General features: G+C 38.8%; 1 protein-coding gene across 5 annotated transcripts in view; it reads right to left on the bottom strand.

Annotated features, from left to right (window-relative positions):
• Window positions 1-21,717, bottom strand: part of LOC105479928 (enhancer of polycomb homolog 1) — a 113,299-nt gene that overhangs the window by 9,167 nt on the left and 82,415 nt on the right. For all 5 annotated transcript variants that reach the window (XM_011738263.2, XM_011738265.3, XM_011738261.3 and 2 more), the window contains exons 3-10: window positions 16,669-16,814; window positions 16,065-16,271; window positions 15,575-15,723; window positions 14,339-14,498; window positions 10,274-10,450; window positions 10,102-10,191; window positions 9,872-10,020; window positions 7,583-7,935 (exon numbers count right to left, since the gene is read on the bottom strand). In XM_011738263.2, coding sequence (XP_011736565.1) covers window positions 7,583-7,935; window positions 9,872-10,020; window positions 10,102-10,191; window positions 10,274-10,450; window positions 14,339-14,498; window positions 15,575-15,723; window positions 16,065-16,271; window positions 16,669-16,814 — 1,431 coding nt within the window. The remainder of the gene's footprint in view (window positions 1-7,582; window positions 7,936-9,871; window positions 10,021-10,101; window positions 10,192-10,273; window positions 10,451-14,338; window positions 14,499-15,574; window positions 15,724-16,064; window positions 16,272-16,668; window positions 16,815-21,717) is intronic.

Below are 21,717 nucleotides of genomic sequence, written 5' to 3'. Positions count from 1 at the left end.
TTAAAAAGCCCGCATACCTAGAGCACCTGACAAACAAGGGTCTATGCAGGGAGAATCCTATGTGTGGGATGGGATTAAAAGCTCCAAATATTTAACCAGGAATGGGACTAGGAAAGGAAGCATGATAGGACTTCAACTGTGTGAAGGCCATCATGATGCCAGAGGGGGAGCAAACTCACTCGGTATACTTCCATGAGCAAACCAGGGACCTGCAACTTTAAATTTAAGAAGGCAGTTTTTGGTTCAATACATAGACAAATGTGCTAACCAAGATCCTCAAATAACTCGATCTAGAAAGTTGTTAAATTTACCTTCACTAGAAATACTTAGGCAGAAGTAGAAACTACCTTTGTTTTGGTAGCTTCTAAGTAACCAATTCTCTGGGGCAGAATTTTTTTTTTTTGAGACAGGGTCTCACTCTGTTGCCTAAGCTGGAGTGCAGTGGTGTGATATGGGCTCACTGCAGCCTCGACCTCCTGGGCTCAACTGGTCCTCCCACTTCAGCCTCCCAAGTAGCTCTAGCTGGGACTATAGGCGAGCACCACTATGCCTGGCTAATTTTTTTATTTTTTGTAGAGATGGGGGTTTCACCATGTTGCTCAGGCTGGTCTTGAACTCCTTAGGCTCAAGCAATCCACCCTTGCTTTGGCCTCCCAAAGTGCTGGGATTGCAGGCGTGAGCCACTGCACGCAGCCTAAGACTCTGAGTCCACTTGTACTACAGGGAAGTCATGGTACGGTGCATCAGCAGCTGGACAGCCTATAGCTCAGACTGCTGCTCTGTGCACTGTACTCTTATAGCTAAAGGTCATCGACGGAGATGATCAAAGGAGAGAAGCTGAGGGGAAAGTGATGGGTGCTAAGGAAACATTCAGCCGTGAAAGATGGAGTTTAGATTACCAAAATGTACACTTTTTTTGGGTGGGGGAGTCTCACTCTGTTGCCCAGGCCTCCCGGGTTCAAGCGATTCTCCTGCCTCAGCCTCTCGTGTAGCTGGGATTACAGGTGTGTGCCACTACACCAGGATAGTTTTTGTATCTTTAGTAGAGACGGAGTTTTCGCCATGTTTGCCAGGCTGGTCTTGAACTCCTGATCCACCTGCCTTGGCCTCCCAAACTGCTGGGATTACAGGCGTGAACCACAGCACCCGGCCCCTCAAAATGTATACTTTGTTTTTAATAAAACCAAAAGTAACCCCAAATGCCTAAAGACCATGAATTAGAAATTTCTTTTAGTACACAGGCCAAACATTATTTTAATATAAAACAAAAGATAACTTTAAAGAAATATAAAGCAAAATGATTCTTCAGGCAGTTATTAAAGTATGATCTCCTAAATTAATGAGACTGAGTTGACAGGATTCACGAGCCCTTATCAGCCATCTAGAAATCTAATTTGAAAACCAAAGTTTGTTGTAATTCATTTGTTGGCAAACTATGACCAGACCTGACCTCATCTGGCTATGAATGATTGAACAAGAGATTATCTGCAGTCAAATATTCCTCTTAGTGTGAATCTTCTTGCACTTTATTATATGAGTATAGAACTATTAATGTATTTTACTACAGGTGCTACTCCTGACTCTGCTACAGATGTTATGTAATAATCCACCTTCTATAGCAAAAAAGTTCTGAGGCTGGGCACGGAGGCTCACGAGATCAGGAGTTTGAGACCAGCCTGGCCAATATGGTAAAACCCCATCTCTACTAAAAAAATACAAAAATTAGCCAGGTGTAGTGGTGCGCACCTGTAGTCCCAGCTACTCGGGAGGCTGAGGTGGGAGAATTGCTGAACCCAGGAGGCGGAGGTTGCAGTGAGCCGAGATTGTGCTACTGCACTCCAGCCTGGGCGACAGAGCAAGACTCTGTCTCAAAAAAAAAAAAAAAAAAAGAAACAAAAATTCTGAATTTTGGAACACATTTGAATAAAGTCAAGGTCCTGCAGATTCACAAAACCTTACAAAATATTCAGTGCTCAAATCTAGAGTTCCTTTTCCACAGTAAGATTAAAATGTTGTGTTACAAACTAAATTGCACTAAGTTATAGATATTAAGACTTGGAACATATCATTCTAACCACGTATCTCCTATTCGTTTATAAAAATAAACCAAATCTTTACTGCAGATATGAAAGCTTAGAAAAATAATTCAGAATGCTGGTGAAATTTTACTGGAAATTAGGAATTCACTAGCTTAAAAATCACTTTGTTTCCAGTCTTTCTGAATTATATAAGGACTCTTACATAAGAGTCCTTATGCAAATGAATACTCAGTCACTGAACACTCAACTTCCCAAGGTGCTTTTGTGAGTTAAAAAAACAGAAAACAAAAAACAAAACTGTATTTGGAAACTGTCCAAAATCACCTATTAACTGAAGATTATTAAAAATATACAATTTATCCTTAAGTACTAAAACCTAGCCCCCAAAATTCCATATACACATATGGTCTTTCCCAGTTCCTTACCACTGTGCTATCCTGCTGCATGGTATCCAGAGGACCAAGCACTCAACACACCTAACTCACACAATACTCGGGTATTAGGAAGCCTAATACCTGACTGCTCAGGCTATACAAATATGCAAAATAGTCAAGAGTGGGAAGGAAAGTAAAAAAGATTCTGAGTAGCTGAAACAGACTATAAAATGAGCATATTAAAGCTCATGCACTTTACTAAAATGGACTTCTATTATCTTCATTTAGAATTTCCGATTTAACTTAAAACTCCCAGCACTTTGGGAGGCCAAGGTGGGCGGATCACTTGAGGTCAAGAGTTCAAGACCAGCCTGGCCAACATGGTGAAACCCCATCTCTACTAATAATACAAAAATTAGCTGGGTGTGGTGGTGTGCCCCTGTAATCCCAGCTACCTAGGAGGCTGAGGCATGAGAATCACTTGAAGCCAGCGGGCAGAGGCTGCAGTGAGTGAGATCACGCCATGGCACTCCAGCCTGAGAGACAGAGTGAAACTGTGTCTCGAAAAAAAGGCCAGGCACGGTGGCTGACGCCTGTAATCCCAGCACTCTGGGAGGCCGAGATGGGTGGATCATGAGGTCAGGAGTTCAAGACCAGCCTGGCCAAGATGGTGAAACCCTGTTTCTACTAAAAATACAAAAACAGGCATGGTGGTGGGTGCCTGTAATCCCAGCTACTTGGGAGGCTGAGGCAGAGAACTGCTTGAACCGGGGAGGTGGAGGTTGCAGTGAGCTGAGATCATGCCACTGTATTCCAGCCTGGGCAACAGAGCAAGACTCCGTCTCAAAAACAAGACAAACAAAAAAAACAATGATTGAATATTCAGAAATGGCCATATTATAACTCATATATTTGGCTTAAATAGCAGCAAAGCTTATCAGGTGACTTGTATTTTACAAAATAGTTAACTTCCAAACTCATAAACAAGTTGAGCAATCTCTAATATGAAAGTCAGAAATCTGAAATGCTCCAAGAACCAAAACCTTCTCTGCATTGACCTGATACTACAAGTGGAAAATTCTACACCTGGCCTCAAGTGATGGGCCATAGTCAAAATGCAGTCAATACTCTGTTTCATGCATAATTTTTATTATTTATTTATTTTGAGATGGAGTCTTGCCCTGTCAACCAGGCTGGAGTGCAGTGGCGTGATGTTGTCTCACTGCAACCTCCACCTCCTGGGTTCAAGCGATTTTCCTGCCTCAGCCTCCTGAGTAGCTGGAATTATAGGCACCCACCACCACGTCTGGCTAATTTTTGTATTTTTTTTTCCTTTTTTTTTTTGAGATGGAGTCTTGCTCTGTCACCCAGGCTGGAGTGCAGAGGCGCCACCTCGGCTCACTGCAAGCTCCGCCTCCCGGGTTCACGCCATTCTCCTGCCTCAGCCTCCCCAGCAGCTACTTGGGAGGCTACAGGCGCCTGCCACCATGCCCGGCTAATTTTCTTTTTTTTTTTTAGTAGAGACAGAGTTTCATCATGTTAGCCAGGATGGTCTCGATCTCCTGACCTCGTGATCCGCCCATCTTGGCCTCCCAAAGTGCTGGGATTACAGGCGTGAGCCACCGCGCCTGGCCAATTTTTGTATTTTTAATAGAGACGGGTTTTGCCATGTTGGCCAGGCTGGTCTTGAACTCCTGACCTCAGGTGATCTCAGGCGATCTGCCCGCCTCGGCCTCCCAAAGTGCTGGGATTACAAGCATGACCTACCGTGCCTGGCCTGACTCTTTTAATAAGCCCAACGCTGCCAGTTTTTCTGCTGGCATCAGACTACATCAGAGTTTCTTTGGTTAACTGCCAGAGGAAGTAGTCTGGTTTGTATGTGGGGGCCATGCCGTATGAAAATTAAAAATTATCTTTAAAATCACAATTACTACTGAATGAGGTAAGATGCTTAACCTATGAATAAAGTGGCAATGCAGGCACTCATGCTGTAAGAGGAGCAACACATTCAACTTCCCCTACTCCAGGCTCACTCTGGAGAATATATTCTTTCAGTAAATTGTATTTAGAATTCTGTATAACATTTGAGCTGCTACATTTTCTTTTTTCTTTTTTTTTTTGAGATGGAGTTTCGCTCTGTCGCCCAGGCTGGAATGCAATGGCATAATCTCGGCTCACTGCAACCTCTGACTCCCAAGTTCAAGCCATTCTCCCTGCCTCAGCCTCCTGAGTAGATGGGATTACAGGCACCCGCCATCATGCCCCGCTAATTTTTGTATTTTTAGTAGAGACCGGGTTTCGTCATATTAGCCAGGCTAGTCTGGAACTCCTGACCTCAGGTGATCTGCCGGCCTCAGCCTCCCAAAGTCCTGGGATTACAGGCCTGAGCCATCACGCCTGGCCTAAATTTTCTTTTTTTTCCTTCAGGGGTCTGGAGTTGGATTAAGTGAAATGCACTTATGATATGGGTGCACTGCAATATACTCTATAGAGTATGCAGAGAAAAGCTTTAGGTCTCTGGAATATTCACAAATATAAATGAATAGTGTCACCCTACAGTAGTCTGTAGGTATCTATCCTCTAAGTATTACAAGATCTAGCAAAGTTTAAGGAGAAATTGAAAATAATTAAGACAATAGGAAAAAAAATAGATAAACTCATTTTTAAAAAGTAGTATCAAGGCTGGGTGCAGTGGCTCACCCCTGAAACCCTAGCACTTTGGGAGGCCAAGGCAGGAGGAACACTTGAGGCCAGGAGTTTGAGATCAGCCTGGGCAACATAGAGAGACCCTGTCTCTTACAAAAAATTAGCCAGCCATGGTGGCATACGCCTGCAGTCCTAGCCACCCAGGAGGCTGAGGTGGGAGGATCGCTTAAGCTTGGGAAGTTGAGGCTGCAGTGAGCCATTACTGTGCCACTGTACTCCAGTCTGGCTGACAGAGAAAGATCCAGTCTTAAATACATAAATAAATAGTTGTATTGCATATATGAGGGAAAGAAATGATAAAGAAGAAAAATTACAAGGTTACTAATTATTTCTTTTCAGCTAAGCTTTTGGTAATGCTCATCTTTTAATGTTCTTTGGCAAACACAAATCAACCAAGTTTTACAGCTGTTATTAATATGCCTATTTAAAGCAGTAGAGCAAAACATTTTTCAAAAAAAAGAGCATTATAAAATTCTTAAATATTTAGGATAGTTATACACTTCAACTTCTCTCTTTAAGGGGTGGAGAAGATAGAGATTGACAGAACATGCCTATTTTCTGAGAAGTCTCAAAGAATTTTTTACAGCTTAGAAAGCTTCATTACCAGGGTAACCTATGAGAAGTTTATACTGTTAAAACCTCTACACTAACACTATATTTAAGTCTTTATTGAAAAGTTCTTTATTTTGATTCTTAAGACTATAAAAGTAGAGAGAAACTGGCTTTTGGTGATAAAGACAGTAACATTAATGGGATTATAAATAAGCTATTCGGCCCTAAAATAGCTTTATCTTCCAGTTGATTTCTGAATTGTGATTATTTTTCTCACGAGCTGAAAGACTTCCATTTCACAGAAGTACAGCTGACCCTTGAATAACATGGGTTTGAACTGCCTGGGTCCACTTATTTGTAAATTATCTTCTGCTTCTGTCACCCCTCAGATGACAAGACTAACCCCTCCTTCTCCTCAATGTGAAGATGACGAGGATAAAGACCTTTATATGATGATCCACTTACACTTAATGATTAGTAAATGTAATGTATTTTCTTTCCTTTATGAATTTCTTTTTTTTTTTTTTGAAACAGGGTTTTGCTTTGCTGTGAAGGCTGGAAGGCAGTGGCATGATCTCGGCTCACTGCAGCCTCGACCTTCTGGGCTGCTACCACCTCAGTCTCCTGAGTAGCTGAGACTACAGGCGCTCACTACCACACCCAGCTAATTTTTGTATATTTTGTAGAGATGGGGTTTCACCATGTTGCCCAGGCTAGTCTTGAACTCCTGGGGTCAAGCAATCTGCCCACTTTAGCCTCCCAAAGTGCTGGGATTACAGGCATGAGCCACCATGCCTGGCTCTATAAATTTCTTAATAACATGTTCTTTTTCCTAGCTTGTTTTAAGAATATAGTACAGAATACATATAACATACAAAATATGTATGTTTGGACTGTTTATGTTAACAGACTAATGGACTGTTTATGTTATTGGTAATTCTGGTCAGGAGCAGGCTATTAGTCAAGTTTTTGGGGAGTCAAAGTTACACATGAATTTTGGACTGCATGGGGAGGTGCCCCTAACCCTCATGTTGTTCAGGAGTCAACTGTACATTTTTTAACCACCAAGTAAACTAGTTTACGGAACATTTTCTGGAGGTCTTTAAGAATCAGAGCAAATGTTCATATTTATGAAGCAGTTTAACTATAATCCTACAGGGTGAATTAGGGGAACAAGAAATATCTTTAGAGTCCTTAGATTACCTTTACAAAAATCAGTAGTAACATAATTCAATAGTGAATTTCTACAATATATACGCTTCAAATAACACAAACTTATGCTTTAAAACAGACAGCTAAGATTATAGGAATATTTTAAATAAACAGCATTTATTTTAGACACATTTCAAATAAAAGCCACAATAATCAAATAGATATTATCTGAAACATTTCAAAAATATTAATCCTTTAAATGTTCTTCTCTGAAAAATTAGTTTATCTTTAATAAATTATTCTGAATTACTGTGTCAGCATATAAGGTTATGAATATATATTCACTTGCTGGTCTCTATGTTAAAGAAGACTAGGTAAAAACTAGAGAAATATCTGAACATAAAACAGTTAACAATTTATGGCCCATTTTCTTCTCATATTATTGAAAAATATGATAAATCTTGTAGTTCACAGACTATATCCAGGAAACAAATGTCACATATTAAATAGAAATAAACCATCTTTGTACGCAGGTATGTTTAAATGAAGACACATACATACAAACTCCTATAGCAACAGGATTCAAATAAATACTTAGACCAAGATCTTTCTTTTTCTTTTTCTTTTTTTTTTTTTTTTTTAACTGTTTCAGAGAAAAGGACTTTAAGCCATAAATGTAACAGACCACACAGTCAAACAAATGGCAAATGGTTGGACCTGATATTTCTATAGAAATGTACATCATAACAGTCAACATACCAAAGTGTGCTGAACCACTGCTACTTTTACTTTGCGTAGAGGTACTGCATGTCTGGGTCCCAGGTTGTGCTGTTCCTGTTCGGTTTATACTCCTATATAATTTTCTACAGGAGAGTTCATCATTGTCACTGTCATGTAGGGATGGTGTCCGAGGCCTAAAATGCCGCCATCTACATGATTTGATATTGACTAGTATCTGACTGAGGTCTTTAGAGAAAGATTTGTCCGAGGTATTTGTTTCTGAGGTATTGGCAAACTGATTGACTGGAGAATGTTGTGGTGAGGAAAGCATTTCCAAATCCAGATGGTGAAACACACTGTCATAGTCTGAATGAGCTCTGTCCAGTAAGACCCTATTAAAAAATCAGATAAGAAACAGTTATTTAAAATAGCTATTCAAACATTATATATGAAATCTTTTTCCTTTTCCCCCCAACTGCCAAAAGGCCAACTCATACTGAATATTTAAAGCTTTAAAGTTGATTATTTTAGTATTTGGTTCTTATAGGCTACAATCTCAATTTCAAATAAAAGTTCTTTTTTTTTTTTTTTTTTTTGAGACGGAGTCTCGCTCTGTCGCCCAGGCTGGAGTGCAGTGGCCAGATCTCAGCTCACTGCAAGCTCCGCCTCCCGGGTTCCCGCCATTCTCCTGCCTCAGCCTCCCGAGTAGCTGGGACCACAGGCGCCGCCACCTCGCCCGGCTAATTTTTTGTGTTTTTAGTAGAGACGGGGTTTCGCCGTGTTAGCCAGGATGGTCTCGATCTCCTGACCTTGTGATCCGCCCGTCTCGGCCTCCCAAAGTGCTGGGATTACAGGCTTGAGCCACCGCGCCCGGCCTAAAAGTTCTTTTAACAAATGGTTTTTCAACCAAAGATTTTCACTTCCATTACAAAGCACCAAAATGAACGCTTTATAAAATGTTGCGAACACATTTATTCTATATTTAAGCAAAAACTTCATTCTTTTGGGGGGAAAGGGTGAAAAAAGAAGAAAAGCAACAAAAAACATAGTATTTTATACCATTAACATTTCTTATAGACAAAATATTTGAGATCCACTACTCTAGAGGATATATTCTTATGTTATTGATTGATTGAGATGGAGTTTTACTCTGTCACCCAGATTGGAGTGCAATTGTGCGATCTTGGTTAATTGCAACTTCCGCCCCGGGGTTCAAGTGATTCTCCTGCCTCAGCCTCCCACGTAACTGAGATTACAGGCGCCTGCCACCATGCCCAGCTAATTTTTGTGTTTTTTGTGGAGATGGGGTTTCCCCATGTTGGTCAGGCTGGTCTCAAACTCCTGACCTCAAGTGATCCACCCACCTTGGCCTCCCAAAGTTCTGGGATTACAGGTGTGAGCCACCATGCCTGGCCTCTTGTTATTTATATAAACATTATAAATGACTCCAATTCAAAATAACATTGATTAATGTTAGTAATAGAATAAAATATAGCCAATGTAGAGAATTTTCACTGCTCCTGATGTCAACATAGTGATGGAAAAAAACGGACTAAATAAAATGTATTTTAGTGCCTAGATAATTCTTAACCAATGTTTAAATAATAAAAAAACCCTCTGCAATTAAGAGTTAAAGACAAAAAAAATATATGTATAAGCCATTGGTTTATCATAATTATACCCTTAGGTTTCTTCCTGAAAAATCGCCTTGATACCATTATTTGCTTTCCCTTTTAATTTTCCCCACACATTATACATTAACGTCTCTCCATTCCTTGAGTTTGTGTTTTGCCATTTGTTTCCTGTCCCTATACAAACAACTTCTTGCATAAAGGCATTTAGAGTATGAAGGAAGGAATTCTACAAGGTTTAAACAAAGGAAGAACAATTAGATCCTGACAAACTGGGATGTTAAGATCAGGTTATGCACGGATCCTTTTCATTGTCAGGTTAAACTCATTATACTAGTTAGTGTGAAACAACTTTTTTGCAGTTTCTTTAACTTAATACACTGTGCGCAATCAGGATTTACACTTGTCTTCATCTGTTGCCTTTTCTCACAATTCTATCCCTTGATAATTTATCTGAAGTTTTCCACCTTGCGGAGAAAAGCAGGTCTCATTAGGGACCCATTAGAGTTATGACAAAAGCTATGGATGTGTAAGAACCAGGTAGTACAGCAACAAAAATATTTTAGTCAACAAATCAGTTAAGAATAGCACATAGGAACTAATGAGTTGTTCAGAGGGATTACCTGACTTTAAAAGTTAAATTCGATCACCCTAATGCCTAAAAAATCCTTCTGCTAAGAATACAGAAATACCTTACCTTCCACCGCGCCCAACCCGTCTTCGTGCAAATCCAATACACCTTTGGGGTACGGTGAGAGTAGTTAAGCAGTATCTATATCGCACATCCCCTAATCCTCCATCTTTAGGACTAGTCCAAGGCCAGTTGCCAGTTTGGTCTAAGTGAGGCTTAAAAAAAAATCCAAATTATTTAATTTTGTCAGTTAAAGGTAAACAGTTTGTTATTTACAAAGACAGTCTGAAACTTACAGCATAGTACTGACAGCCTGCTTTCCTACGGAAAGCAAAAGGACCATCAGGATCATTGTCTTCCTCAGCTTCCGAAGAGCCAGACAAAACCTTTACATGAAATAAAGAAAGTAGGTCAGATATGTGACTTCCTATATCCCTCCTCAACGTTCATAGAGAATTGTATTTGTACCTGGGAGAGGGGTTCTTCGTCTGAGCTGGGAAAGTCATACTGATTCAGATCTTTAGCATTGAAAACTGGCAGTGCAGCAGGACTCGTCTGTTGGGGAGCAGCAGCGGCAGACGATGGTAAGACTTTGGGCTTCTTTTCATATTTCCGTTTCGGTCGGATAAGATCGGCTTTATCTTGCTGCAACAAAGACATGAATTAATTATACACCAGAAACCATGTTCAACACACTTGCAGTTTTGGGGGAAATTTTAAAAAGAAGTTTATTGCTATAACGAGGGCATTCATATTCATAAGAGACACAAGACTCTATGTTTGGCCATCTTATAGTGTAAAGTCTAGAGAAGTTGGCCTCCATGAAAGCATAAATTTATCCTACAATCTAAATATAATCACACAAACAATTTTGTTTCAATTAAAATAAAAGGAGAGAACAGAAGTTCTCCAACTTCTGAAGTCTTACAACTGCAATTAGTATATTTACTGCTGGTTCCTCTCATTTTCTTAATTTTCTGTGAAAATTCTAGAAGAGAATTTTTTTTTAAAAGGGGATTGTCTAGTCCTTATTCTCATGAAATAATAAATATAGGACAAATAATAATGAAAATGTCTTCGTATATACAGAAAGCAAACTACAGAAAACTGTTAACATAGTAGAAAACAAAGCCATAATACTGAGTGAGGGGGTTATACAAATACAGAGTAGTAAGGATTTGCGGGCTGAACAATGAAAGCTTTCTGAAATGGTGAATTTTGAACAGTTTTAATGGATAAAGATATGAAATCATTAAATAGGGGAAATTCAGGATAAAATATACAGGCAAGAGTAACTGAGCTGATGGAACACAGCACATTAGAAACATGGATTACAGATGATGGCAAAGGTTGGGAGAAGTATGAATTTGATATGTAGGCAATAGGTAAGGTAAAGTAGTGGCAAAAATTGTATTTGTCGGAAAGAATAAGATCATGGCAAGCACCACGGTTATGTAAATACACTAAATATTTATGTTACGTTTTATGTAGTTTATGACATTATGGTTTTTTGGGGAAACCATGGCTTTCCCAAACCATAGGGCATCTCTCTACAATTTCTACTGTTGTATTTGACAGGATAATCAAATCAAAAGCTGGCCATGGCAATGCAAAACGTTATTTAAAAATTAACATCAACCATCAGCTAGGGCAGTGCTTGAGGACTACATTATTATCTATTACTTTTTTCTTTTCTTTTTTTTTTTTTTTTGAGATGGAGTCTTGCTCTGTCACTTAGGCTGGAGTACAGTGGTGCGATCTCGGCTCATTGCAATCTCTGCCTCCCAGGTTCAAGTGATTTTCCTGCCTCAGCCTCCCAAGTAGCTGGGATTACAGGCTCACGCTACCACACCCGGCTAATTTTTTTTGTATTTTTAGTAGAGATGGGGTTTCGCCATGTTGGCAAGGCTGGTTTCAAACTCTTGACCTCAAGTGATCTGCCTGCGTCTACCTCCCAAAGTGTTGGGATTATAGGCGTAAGCTGCCGCACCTCGCCTAAAGTAAGTAACTTTTAAGCTGAGTGGCACATACTACAGAGGAAAGCAAAGAATAGGATAATTAATCTTAAAATATGAAAACTGAAGGATAATACTAAAGTAGTTCACAAAATCATGTAGGGCTCAGATTGGGGGACCACATTAAAACAGTTAAGAGTGGGAGGCCGGGCAGGGTGGCTCATGCCTGTAATCCCAACACTTTGGGAGGCCGAGGCGGGCAGATCATGAGGTCAGGAGATTGAGACCATCCTGGCTAACACGGTGAAACCCAGTCTACTAAAAATACAAAAATTAGTTGGGCGTGGTAGTGGGCGCCTGTAATCCCAGCTACTTGGGAGGCTGAGGCAGGAGAATTGCTTGAACCCAGGAGGCGGAGGTTGCAGTGAGCCAAGATTGCGCCACTGCACTCCAGCCTGGGCAACAGAGCCAGACTCCGTTTCAAAAAAAAAAAAAAAAAAAAAAAAAAACCAGTAACAGTGGAAACAATCCCATTAAGCTTTAAAGATACATTTAGAACTAATATATTATAAATGCAGGACATAAAATTTAGATAAATGCAAAATTTAAATAAAAACTTACATGAGTAAACTAAACCAGTATTTTGGGGCACAGTTCTAACTTTCCAGATTACTGAAGAGAGTAAAGAGAATAATTCTATTCTTCCTCCCATCCTCCCCTACGTTTTTTAAAAATCAAAATGTCTATGTTAACAAAGTGGGGAAAAAAAAAAGTCCATGTTTTTTCACAAAATGGTCTGGTCCCTGGCACTGCTTTAAACACCTCCCCCCAGTCCCCTCCAAAAAAAGTCCAGGTTGGGGAAATCATCATTCATTCAAACTGGTGTGGCAGGTTGTATATTCAGGCTGGAAGGTCTGTTTACCACACAAAAAAAACACCTGTGTGAGAATGATATTAAATGACACAGGGGAGATAAAACTGATGACAAATTTGCCCATTCCTCAAATTAACTGGTATGGTAGATGCAAAGTTTCAAGAAACATTTTTTTTTTTTTTTTTTTGAGACGGAGTCACTCTGTCGCCCAGGCTGGAGTGCAGTGGCGCCATCTTGGCTCACTGCAAGCTCCGCCTCCCGGATTCACGCCGTTCTCCTGCTAAGCCTCTGAAGTAGCTGGGACTACAGGCGCCCCCCGCCACACCTGGCTAATTTTTGTGTGTTTTTAGTAGAGATGGGGTTTCACCGTGTTAGCCAGGATGGTCTCGATCTCCTGACCTCATGATCCGCCCGCCTTGGCTTCCCAGAGTGCTGGGATTACTTACAGGCATGAACCACTCGTCCAGTCATGAAAAATTTCATACAAAAAAATGCGTAAGGTACTTTTTCCTCAGATGTACACTTTCCAAGAAAGTGCCACTTAATTAACGGCTCCCCTTTATTTACCTCGGTTTCCCTTCACTAATTTTATTTCCTCTCACAAATTTTATTCTTCACAAATTGTGATTTGTTTAAATACTAATCTGTCAAATATTTCCATTTCTAAATCATTATATTACAAACTATTAAGATACCAAAATTCCTTCTTATACACGATTGTGTCCACAAAAGACAGAAAAACTTTGAGGCCGGGTTCGGTGGCTCACGCCTGTAGTCCCAGCACTTTGGGAGGCCGAGACGGGCGGATCACCTGAGGTCAAGAGTTTGAGACCAGCCTGGCCAACATGGCGAAACCCCATCTCTACTAAAATTACAAAAATTAGCCCAGCATGGTGGCGCACGCTACCTGTAGTCCCAGCTACTAGGGGAGGTGAGGCAGGAGAATCGCTTAAACTCGGGGGGTGGAGGTTGCAGTGAGCTGAGAGTGTGGCACTGCACTCCAGCCTGGGTGAAGAGCAAGACTCCGTCTCAAAAAAAAAAAAAAAAGAAAGAAAGAAAAACTCATCTGATCAGGGAGGATTTCATCTCTTTCTCCCTAACTCTCCATATTTTGTATGAATTATTTCAATACTTCATAATCCTACAACTTGTAAAAGGAGGATTTTTCCTTTTATCAGATATAGTAACAAAAGCTTCCCTTTATAAGGAAGAGAAACAAAAATAAAATTTTAATTATAGATTAAAATTCTGCTTTTCTTCATATTATGGCACAATCATTGCAGTATACATTAAGGTGGGGTTTATATGTATTTATCTTTTTTTATCTTTTTTTTTTTTTGAGATGGAATCTTGCTTTGTCACCCAGGCTGTAGTGCAGTGGTGCGATCCCGGCTCACTGCAACCTGTACCTCCTGGGTTCAATTAATTCTCCTGTCTCAGCCTCCCGAATAGCTGGGATTGCAGGCGCATGCCACCACGCCTGGCTAATTTTTTTGTATTCTTAGTAGAGACGGCGTTTCACCATGTTGGTCAGGCTGGTCCCCAACTCCTGACCTCGGGTGATCCACCCACCTCCGTCTCCCGAAGTGCTGGGATTACAGGCATGAACCACCGTGCCCAGCCTATATGTATTTTTCTTTTTAACCTTCATTCTGATGATAAAACACCATCCCATTATACTATTATCACAAAAACATTAATCACCTTATTAACTTTGAACTCCTTCACATCCATTGTTTCCTGGTGTTTAAATTGACTGCTATTAGTAATAGGGATGATGGGGATGGCATAAGTAGGTTTCATTGGCTGTCTCTGTGCCATAACCTCAGACATGATCTCTCCATTGTAATCGCCCAAATTATACCTAAAATTATACAAATGAAAGTTTAAAATTACATATATTTAAGGAATACAACGTGATGTTTTGATATACATTTATACTGTGAAATGATTACCACAATCAAGCTAATTAACATATCCATCACCTCACATAATTACCTTGTGTGTATATATGGTGAGATTACTTAAGATCTACTCTTAGCAAATTTCAAGTATATAATACATTGTTATTAACCATGCTGTACATTACGTCTCCAGAACTTACTCATTTCATAACTGTAAGTTTGTACCCTTTGATCAACATACAAAATATGTAATTTTTATTTGTCAATTATACCTAAATAAAGCAGGAAAAAGAAGAAAATTTTGGAAAGTTAATTTTGTAAGTATTTATCTTTATAACCATTAATAACTAGCTGACTGGGATGTAATTATAAACACCAATTACATTTAAGGCAAGATTGTAGTTAAACTTTGACTATTCAATGTCTCTTAAAATTAAAGATTACATAATTCCTTTTGTTTCTTCCTTTTACTTTTTTGGCTTATAGCATTATCATGGCATATAAATAGAGGACTGTGGGGAAGAAATCAAAAGTTAGAATTTTAATGTAGCAATTTTGGTGAAAGATTTGGTGAAGAAGTTGAAAGTAATGCCTAAAATGGTGCTATGGATCTTTCTGCTAATTAGAATTGCCTGGGCTTTAAAAGCAATTTTTCTAAAAGTAACCACAAGAAATTTAAAAGTGGTTTTCTTTGGGGATAGGGTCTAGAAATAGGGCAGGGTTTTTTTTTTTTTTTTTTTTAAGTTTTCATTGTGTACCTTGCCAAATGCTTGAGTGGTAAGATATATGGGCCTTTCCCCCTCTTTCCTTACCCTTTTCTATTTAACAGTCCAGTGTTAAGTGAATCCAGTCACTTTTAAAGAAAATAGAGGAAAACATGTAAAAGTATAAAAAGTATCATACCACAAATTTAAAGTCTCTATTATTAAAAAAAGATATTTCTGTAATTAGATTATTACATAGGAAATAAATTAACTCAATATACAAAATGTTAATGGCACTATACTTCCTCTGACATTATTAAAATATACATTACCTCTTTTCCATAATTTCCAGTGTTAAGTGCAATAGCTCTCTTTTACTTTTTTCTCTTCTTTTTATCATCTCTAGAATAGTAACAGCTCGACTTAGATCTCGTCGGAGCTTAAGCATTTTTTCGTAAGAGGCTTCATCATTTTTGCGATTCTGCAAATGTGAAGTTGCTTGTTTAATGTAAGTATTTCTAACTAGTGGTATAGTTACTGACCCATTAAATTTATATATTTGAAGGGTTAAATTAGAATTTAAAGACAATAAAAGGGAGCACAGATCACCAGGAAATCAATTTTGTATTGATTTTTAAATGGATTAACATTAAAATATAACATTAACAGCTGCATAATAAATCTTAAGTTCAATTTATTTTAAGTATTTTTCTTATAATTGGAAAGTCATATTTGAATATAAATTAAACTATAGTATTGAGATAGTCATAACTATAATTATTATATAAATAACTATCAAAAAAATTCTTCAAATTCACTTACTTTTCGAGTCTGCATTTTTTCAGTACGCCTTCTAAAAGCCACATAAGGATCATTTGTGCTGGAACCATCTCGCTTTTCTTGTTTTACTGATGGAATAAGAGATGGCCCTCGACAGTTTTTTCTCTTTTTAATCCAATATTCATAAACTTCTCTAATTAGTTCATCATCTTCTTTTAGCAGTAGTTTGGCTTCCTGCAGACTGACTGGCTAAATGTAAAACCATTATGTCATTTTCATACAATACACATACAAGGTTCATCAGTATTTACTTCTAAATTTAAAGGACAATAATCGATACTACAACATTATTAACAAATGGGAAACTTGAGGAGTACATTATCCATGTCAGTCACTGAACTAGGGTGCTTTATATACATTATTTAATCTTTACAACAATCCCAGGGGAACCGAGGCACAGAAAAATTTAAACATATTGCTCAAGATTACACAGGTTACTGACAAGCAGAGATGAGATTTGAATTCATACTTTTTAACTCTAAAGTCTGCCTGATTACCCCCAACCTACAATCTCACACTCTTTCCATACAATACAGTTCTTTACACAGAATATGTATATACTTGTTATATACAAATGAAATTGTACCTGCTGACCACTGCCTTTTTCTAGGCGGTCAATCATCTCCTCAAATTGCAATGGGCAGATGTCCATTTTCTTTTTCAGTTTATTCACAAATACTTCATCTTCAGAATCCAAATCATAATCTGGCTGTTCAGCATCCAAACTAAAAGCTGACAGAAGGAACCATATGCAATCATTTACTGTGTGAATTCACCAACAAAAACTTCACAGATGTCTGCATAAAAACAAGACCTACACTTTCTAAAGAAATAAGAAAGAATTTCTGGATTTTGTTTTCAAAGTTGCAAACAATCTAAGTTTTTACAGATTTGTCTTTCACATTTAAAGTTAAAGAAAGGAGATTATCTTCACTATGAATATACATATAAGTAATAAAAGACAACGGATGCGACCCCCTCCAACCACTCCTAAAAGCAAATAAACTAGAAGCCTATTATTAAGAACATAAAGCAATCATTAAAACTTACTTGGTTGAACCATGTGCAAGTGCCATTTTTATAGCTCAAAAATCATCACATAGGCAATTTTTACAATATAAAAGGAGAAGGCTTTTAAATAAGATTTTTTTCTATAATATTTAAGTCCTATTTTGTAGATTATTCAACTACTTTACCAAAAGCTACGGGAGCGGTCTTTAAAGCTGAAGTGTTAGAAGTCACTACCAATAACAGTACAGATTGAGAATCCCTCATTCAAAATGCTTGGGACCAGAAGTGTTTTGGATTTTGGAATATTTGAATATAATGAGATTTCTTGAGGGTGGGACCCAAGTCTAAACACAAAATTCACTTTTTTCACATATACCCTATATGCATAGCCTGATGGTGATTTTATGTAATATTTTGTGCGTGAAACAAAGTTCTGACTGTGACCCATCATCACATGAGGGCAGGTGTATAATTTTCTACTTGTGGAATCACACTGGTGCTCAAAAGTTTCGAAATGTGGAGCATTTCAGATTTTGAGTTTTCAGCAGCCGTCACTCAGTGAGTACATTCCTGCCTAGGAAGTTTGTTTCTCCATGGGAACACTGTCATGTTGATGGAAATGGGAGGATCTTAGATCTGCTGGCAAGAACCACTGCTACTATCAAATGTTGTTTAATGACTTACCAAAATTAAGCTAAGTTGATATGAATATGATAAGCAAAACATTAAACAGCTTTAACATAAAAATTTGTCTCACATCTTTCCCTTACTTAATTCCTTCTACTAACCTTAGATTCCACATCTTTAGAATGGTATAAGGCCCTTTTTTCCTATTCTCTCCAGTGTCATCAGTTCTTTATGATCTAGTAAGATCAGATTTCATTGATTTCATCCAGTATGCTATTTCATGATACTGCAGGCCTTTACAAAAATCCCTGTTTTTCTGCTTGACCACCAAGAAGGCAAATGCTTATTTATTCTTTTTAGCCCCCAGCCTGGTATCACTCCTCTAGAATCCTTTTTTGATTGTTCCCCACCCAAGAAGTGGTTCCTAACCACTTTCATCTTTTTTAGTGGCTAAGAACCCACTTCTTATACTTTATAATGTACTTGTTAAGCATGCCTCCCTATTAGAATGTGCATGATCTCTTTAGGGAGAGGCATGCCTTCTTTATTTCTGTACCTCTAAGTGGAGGGTAACAGGTTTCACCTTGTATACCACCTCTACTTGCAGTACTCTACTGAAAAGTATTCTAATGTAACCTCTATTAAAGTGGGGGGAAATAACCTCCAAAACCAGTCAGACATTAAAGTCTGTGATAGGTACAAAGAGCACTATTTAGCTGCCAAATACCGCCACCTCTGCTTAAAGCTTAACATAGTGTCTGGCCTGGAGAAGTAAAAAAATACTGGTACAGTTGAATGTATTTTTTCACTGTTTTATTTTTTATTTTGACCTATATCACTTCGATAACATTCCTAATTAAAATAAGTAAGTATTCAGACTATAAAAATTTCTAGACGTTAACATCTCTGTACTCACAGTACCTGCAATCATGGGCCCTCCAATGATTTTCCATCATCTCATTCTGTCATTATTATGTAAACAGGCTTTTAGAGATCCTCAAGTTGACTGAAATTGTTAGATTAAAAACACTTGATGTATTTTGTTCCTAACCAAAATAATGCAGGTCTGTGTTGTCTGATATGGTAACTACTAGCCATGTGTGGCTAACTGAATTTATATTAATAAAATTCAGTTCCTCAGTCACAATCGCCACAGTGCTACAATAGCTATATGTGGCTAGTGTTGTATTAGCACAGATTACAGAACATTTCCATCATCATAGAAAGTTCTATTAAATTAAGAGCACTGATCAAAATAATCCAGAAAGCCAAATTGATAGCAACCAACTAGCAATGTTTTCAATGTTTTGGTTTTTTTTTTTTTTTTTTTTTTTTTTTGAGACAGAGTCTCTCTCTGTCACCCAGGTTGGAGTGCAATGGGGTGATCTCAGCTTACTACAACCTCTGCCGCCCGGGTTCAAGTGGTTCTTCTGCCTCAGCCTCCCAAGTAGCTGGGATTACAGGAGCCTGCTACGACGCCTGGCTAATTTTCGTAGTTTTTTTTTTTTTTTTTTTTTTTTTGTAGTAGAGACGGGGTTTCACCATCTTGGCCAGGCTGGCTGGTCTTGAACTCCTGAACTCATGATCCACCCACCCCGGCCTCCCAAAGTGCTGGGATTACAGGCATGAGCCACCGCGCCCGGCCAATGTTCTGCTTCTTAAGGTTGTATTTCATTTTTAGGATCTCATTTACACACGACAGTCTGGCATCCTCTTCTTTGGATCGTATCACATGTCAAACCACAATCACAAACCTTAATTATTCATAAAAACAAAATGAGCTTGCCAAGGATCACTTTGCTTCGCATCAAAATACAGGCTCTGGTAGATATTATATTATCAATGACAAGTCACACCCAACATATCAGGGGCTGTATCAAGACTGAAAAGGATGATTTCTATGATACAAATCAAGGAGCTCAGGGTCTTTCCCTCTGACGTTAACAAGGACCTGAGTGTCCAAGCCCTTTTGCCTCTGCAAGAGGCTTTTCTTTTATTCAGTGCAAACTCATATAAAATCTTAAACAGGGGCCAGGCACGGTACCTTCAGATTTTCTGGGTCATGTTATTGGGTGTGTTCAAAGTAAAAAACAGGGTCTAAAGAAAAACAGGCAAATAGGTCATCTCTTCTAATTAAGTTCTATCAATTAAAGTTAGACCTAGCTTGTTAATAATTCTTTTTTTTTTAGATGGAGTTTCGCTCTTGTCGTCCAGGCTGGAGTGCAACGCCGTGATCTTAGCTCACTGCAATCTCTGCCTCCCAGGTTCAAGTACTATTCCTGCCTCACTCAGCCTCCTGAGTAGCTGGGATTACACGTGCCTGCCACCACGCCCGGATAATTTTTGTATTTTTTAGTAGAGATGGGATTTCACCATGTTGACCGGGCTGGTCTCGAACTCCTGACCTCAGGTGATCTGCCCGCCTTGGCCTCCCAAAGTGCTGGGATTACAAGTGTGAGCCACCGCACCTGGCCTATAATACTTCAATAATGAGAACTACACTGTGGAAGCTGGCTCCTTTAAAAATATTCTGATAGGAATAAACCCAGAGATGCATACAGGTAAACAAAACACAGTATTATGTGTGATACACAGATGTAGGAAAAAGTATACCATAACTACCATGTAGACATAAAATAAGCCTAAGTAAAATACAATAGGACTTATACATTGGTTAGATGATGATTGTTATTATTTTTGAGATGGAGTCTCGCTGTGTCGCCCAGGCTGGAGTACAGTGGAATGATCTCGGCTCGTTGCAAGCTCCACCTCCCGGGTTCACACCATTCTCTTGCCTCAGCCTCCTGGGTAGCTGGGACTACAGGCACCCACCACCACACCCAGCTAATTTTTTGTATTTTTTAGTAGAGACAGGGTTTCACTGTGTTAGCCAGGATGGTCTCGATCTCCTGACCTTGTGATCCGCCCGCCTTGGCCTCCCAAGGTGCTGGGATTACAGGCGTGAGCCACCGCACCCGGCCGATTAGATTATTTTTAAAGGAAATCCAGGATGGTACAAATCATTGTATTTAGAGTCTAGTAATAGATATTTACCATGGGGTGGGAAGTATTTGACATCCTTGCCTTAGATCTAAGACAAAGATATTAAAGTTTAGTAATAGAGATGAAATGTAAGTGTCTATGGAACAAGTGCCATTTATGACTTAAACTAAGTGTGCATTGGGTGAGTATGTCCATAACTTCAAACAGCATTTTAAAAATACAGGAAGCAAATAATGAAAGGATATCTGGATCCATGAAACAGCACACAATGTGGATTAGGAACAGAATATACTCCCTGATTGAAAGGAAGGAAGGAACACTACCCAAGGTTGAAGAAAAATTGTCACAGCAGTTTCAACATGAGCACTAACTACATGATTAATATCTACTTGCAAAGCTCTTGATACCAATTCTGAGCAGCAGAAAGACCGTTGTGAAGGTGTTATTTACTATGGGGTCATAGGTATTTGACATCCTTCCCTCAGATCTAAGACAAAGATATCGCTGACTAGCTAATGAAAATCTTCAGTTTCCTTTGCTTAAAAGCTAGAGCTTGGGGTCACTTCTAGAATGTACTTAGGGAGTGAAAATGGGGAATATTAGATTTGAAATCTCAGATATAAGATCTTTCATACATAGAGTTCTCTGGTTGCTGCTATAGATTTTATCTGTCAGAAAGCGGTACCAGAAGAATATGCTGCAGGGGATGTTGAGGCAGGCAGAGGGAAGGAGAAAATATTTCAGAATCAGAGCACAAAGACAGGATATCCGTTCAGAGAGGTAACAAAAACGTAGGTTCTACTTTAGGAAAAATATATTCATTAAAAAAACTTTATTTAGAAGTCAAAACTTATGCAAGGTGTTGAAATAAAAACAGTACAAGGACACCTGCATACTCTTTACCCAGATTCGGCTATGGTTAAATTTTTATTTTGTTTTATTATGTGCACATGTGCTCGTGCTTATGGGCACTTTCATTATACACGCTATTTTT

This window comes from Macaca nemestrina, chromosome 9 (genome assembly GCF_043159975.1).
Source record: "Macaca nemestrina isolate mMacNem1 chromosome 9, mMacNem.hap1, whole genome shotgun sequence".
In the NCBI taxonomy this organism is placed as follows: Eukaryota; Metazoa; Chordata; class Mammalia; order Primates; family Cercopithecidae; genus Macaca; species Macaca nemestrina.
Note: the sequence above shows the minus strand (reverse complement) of the source record. Positions and strands in the feature narration are given on the sequence as shown.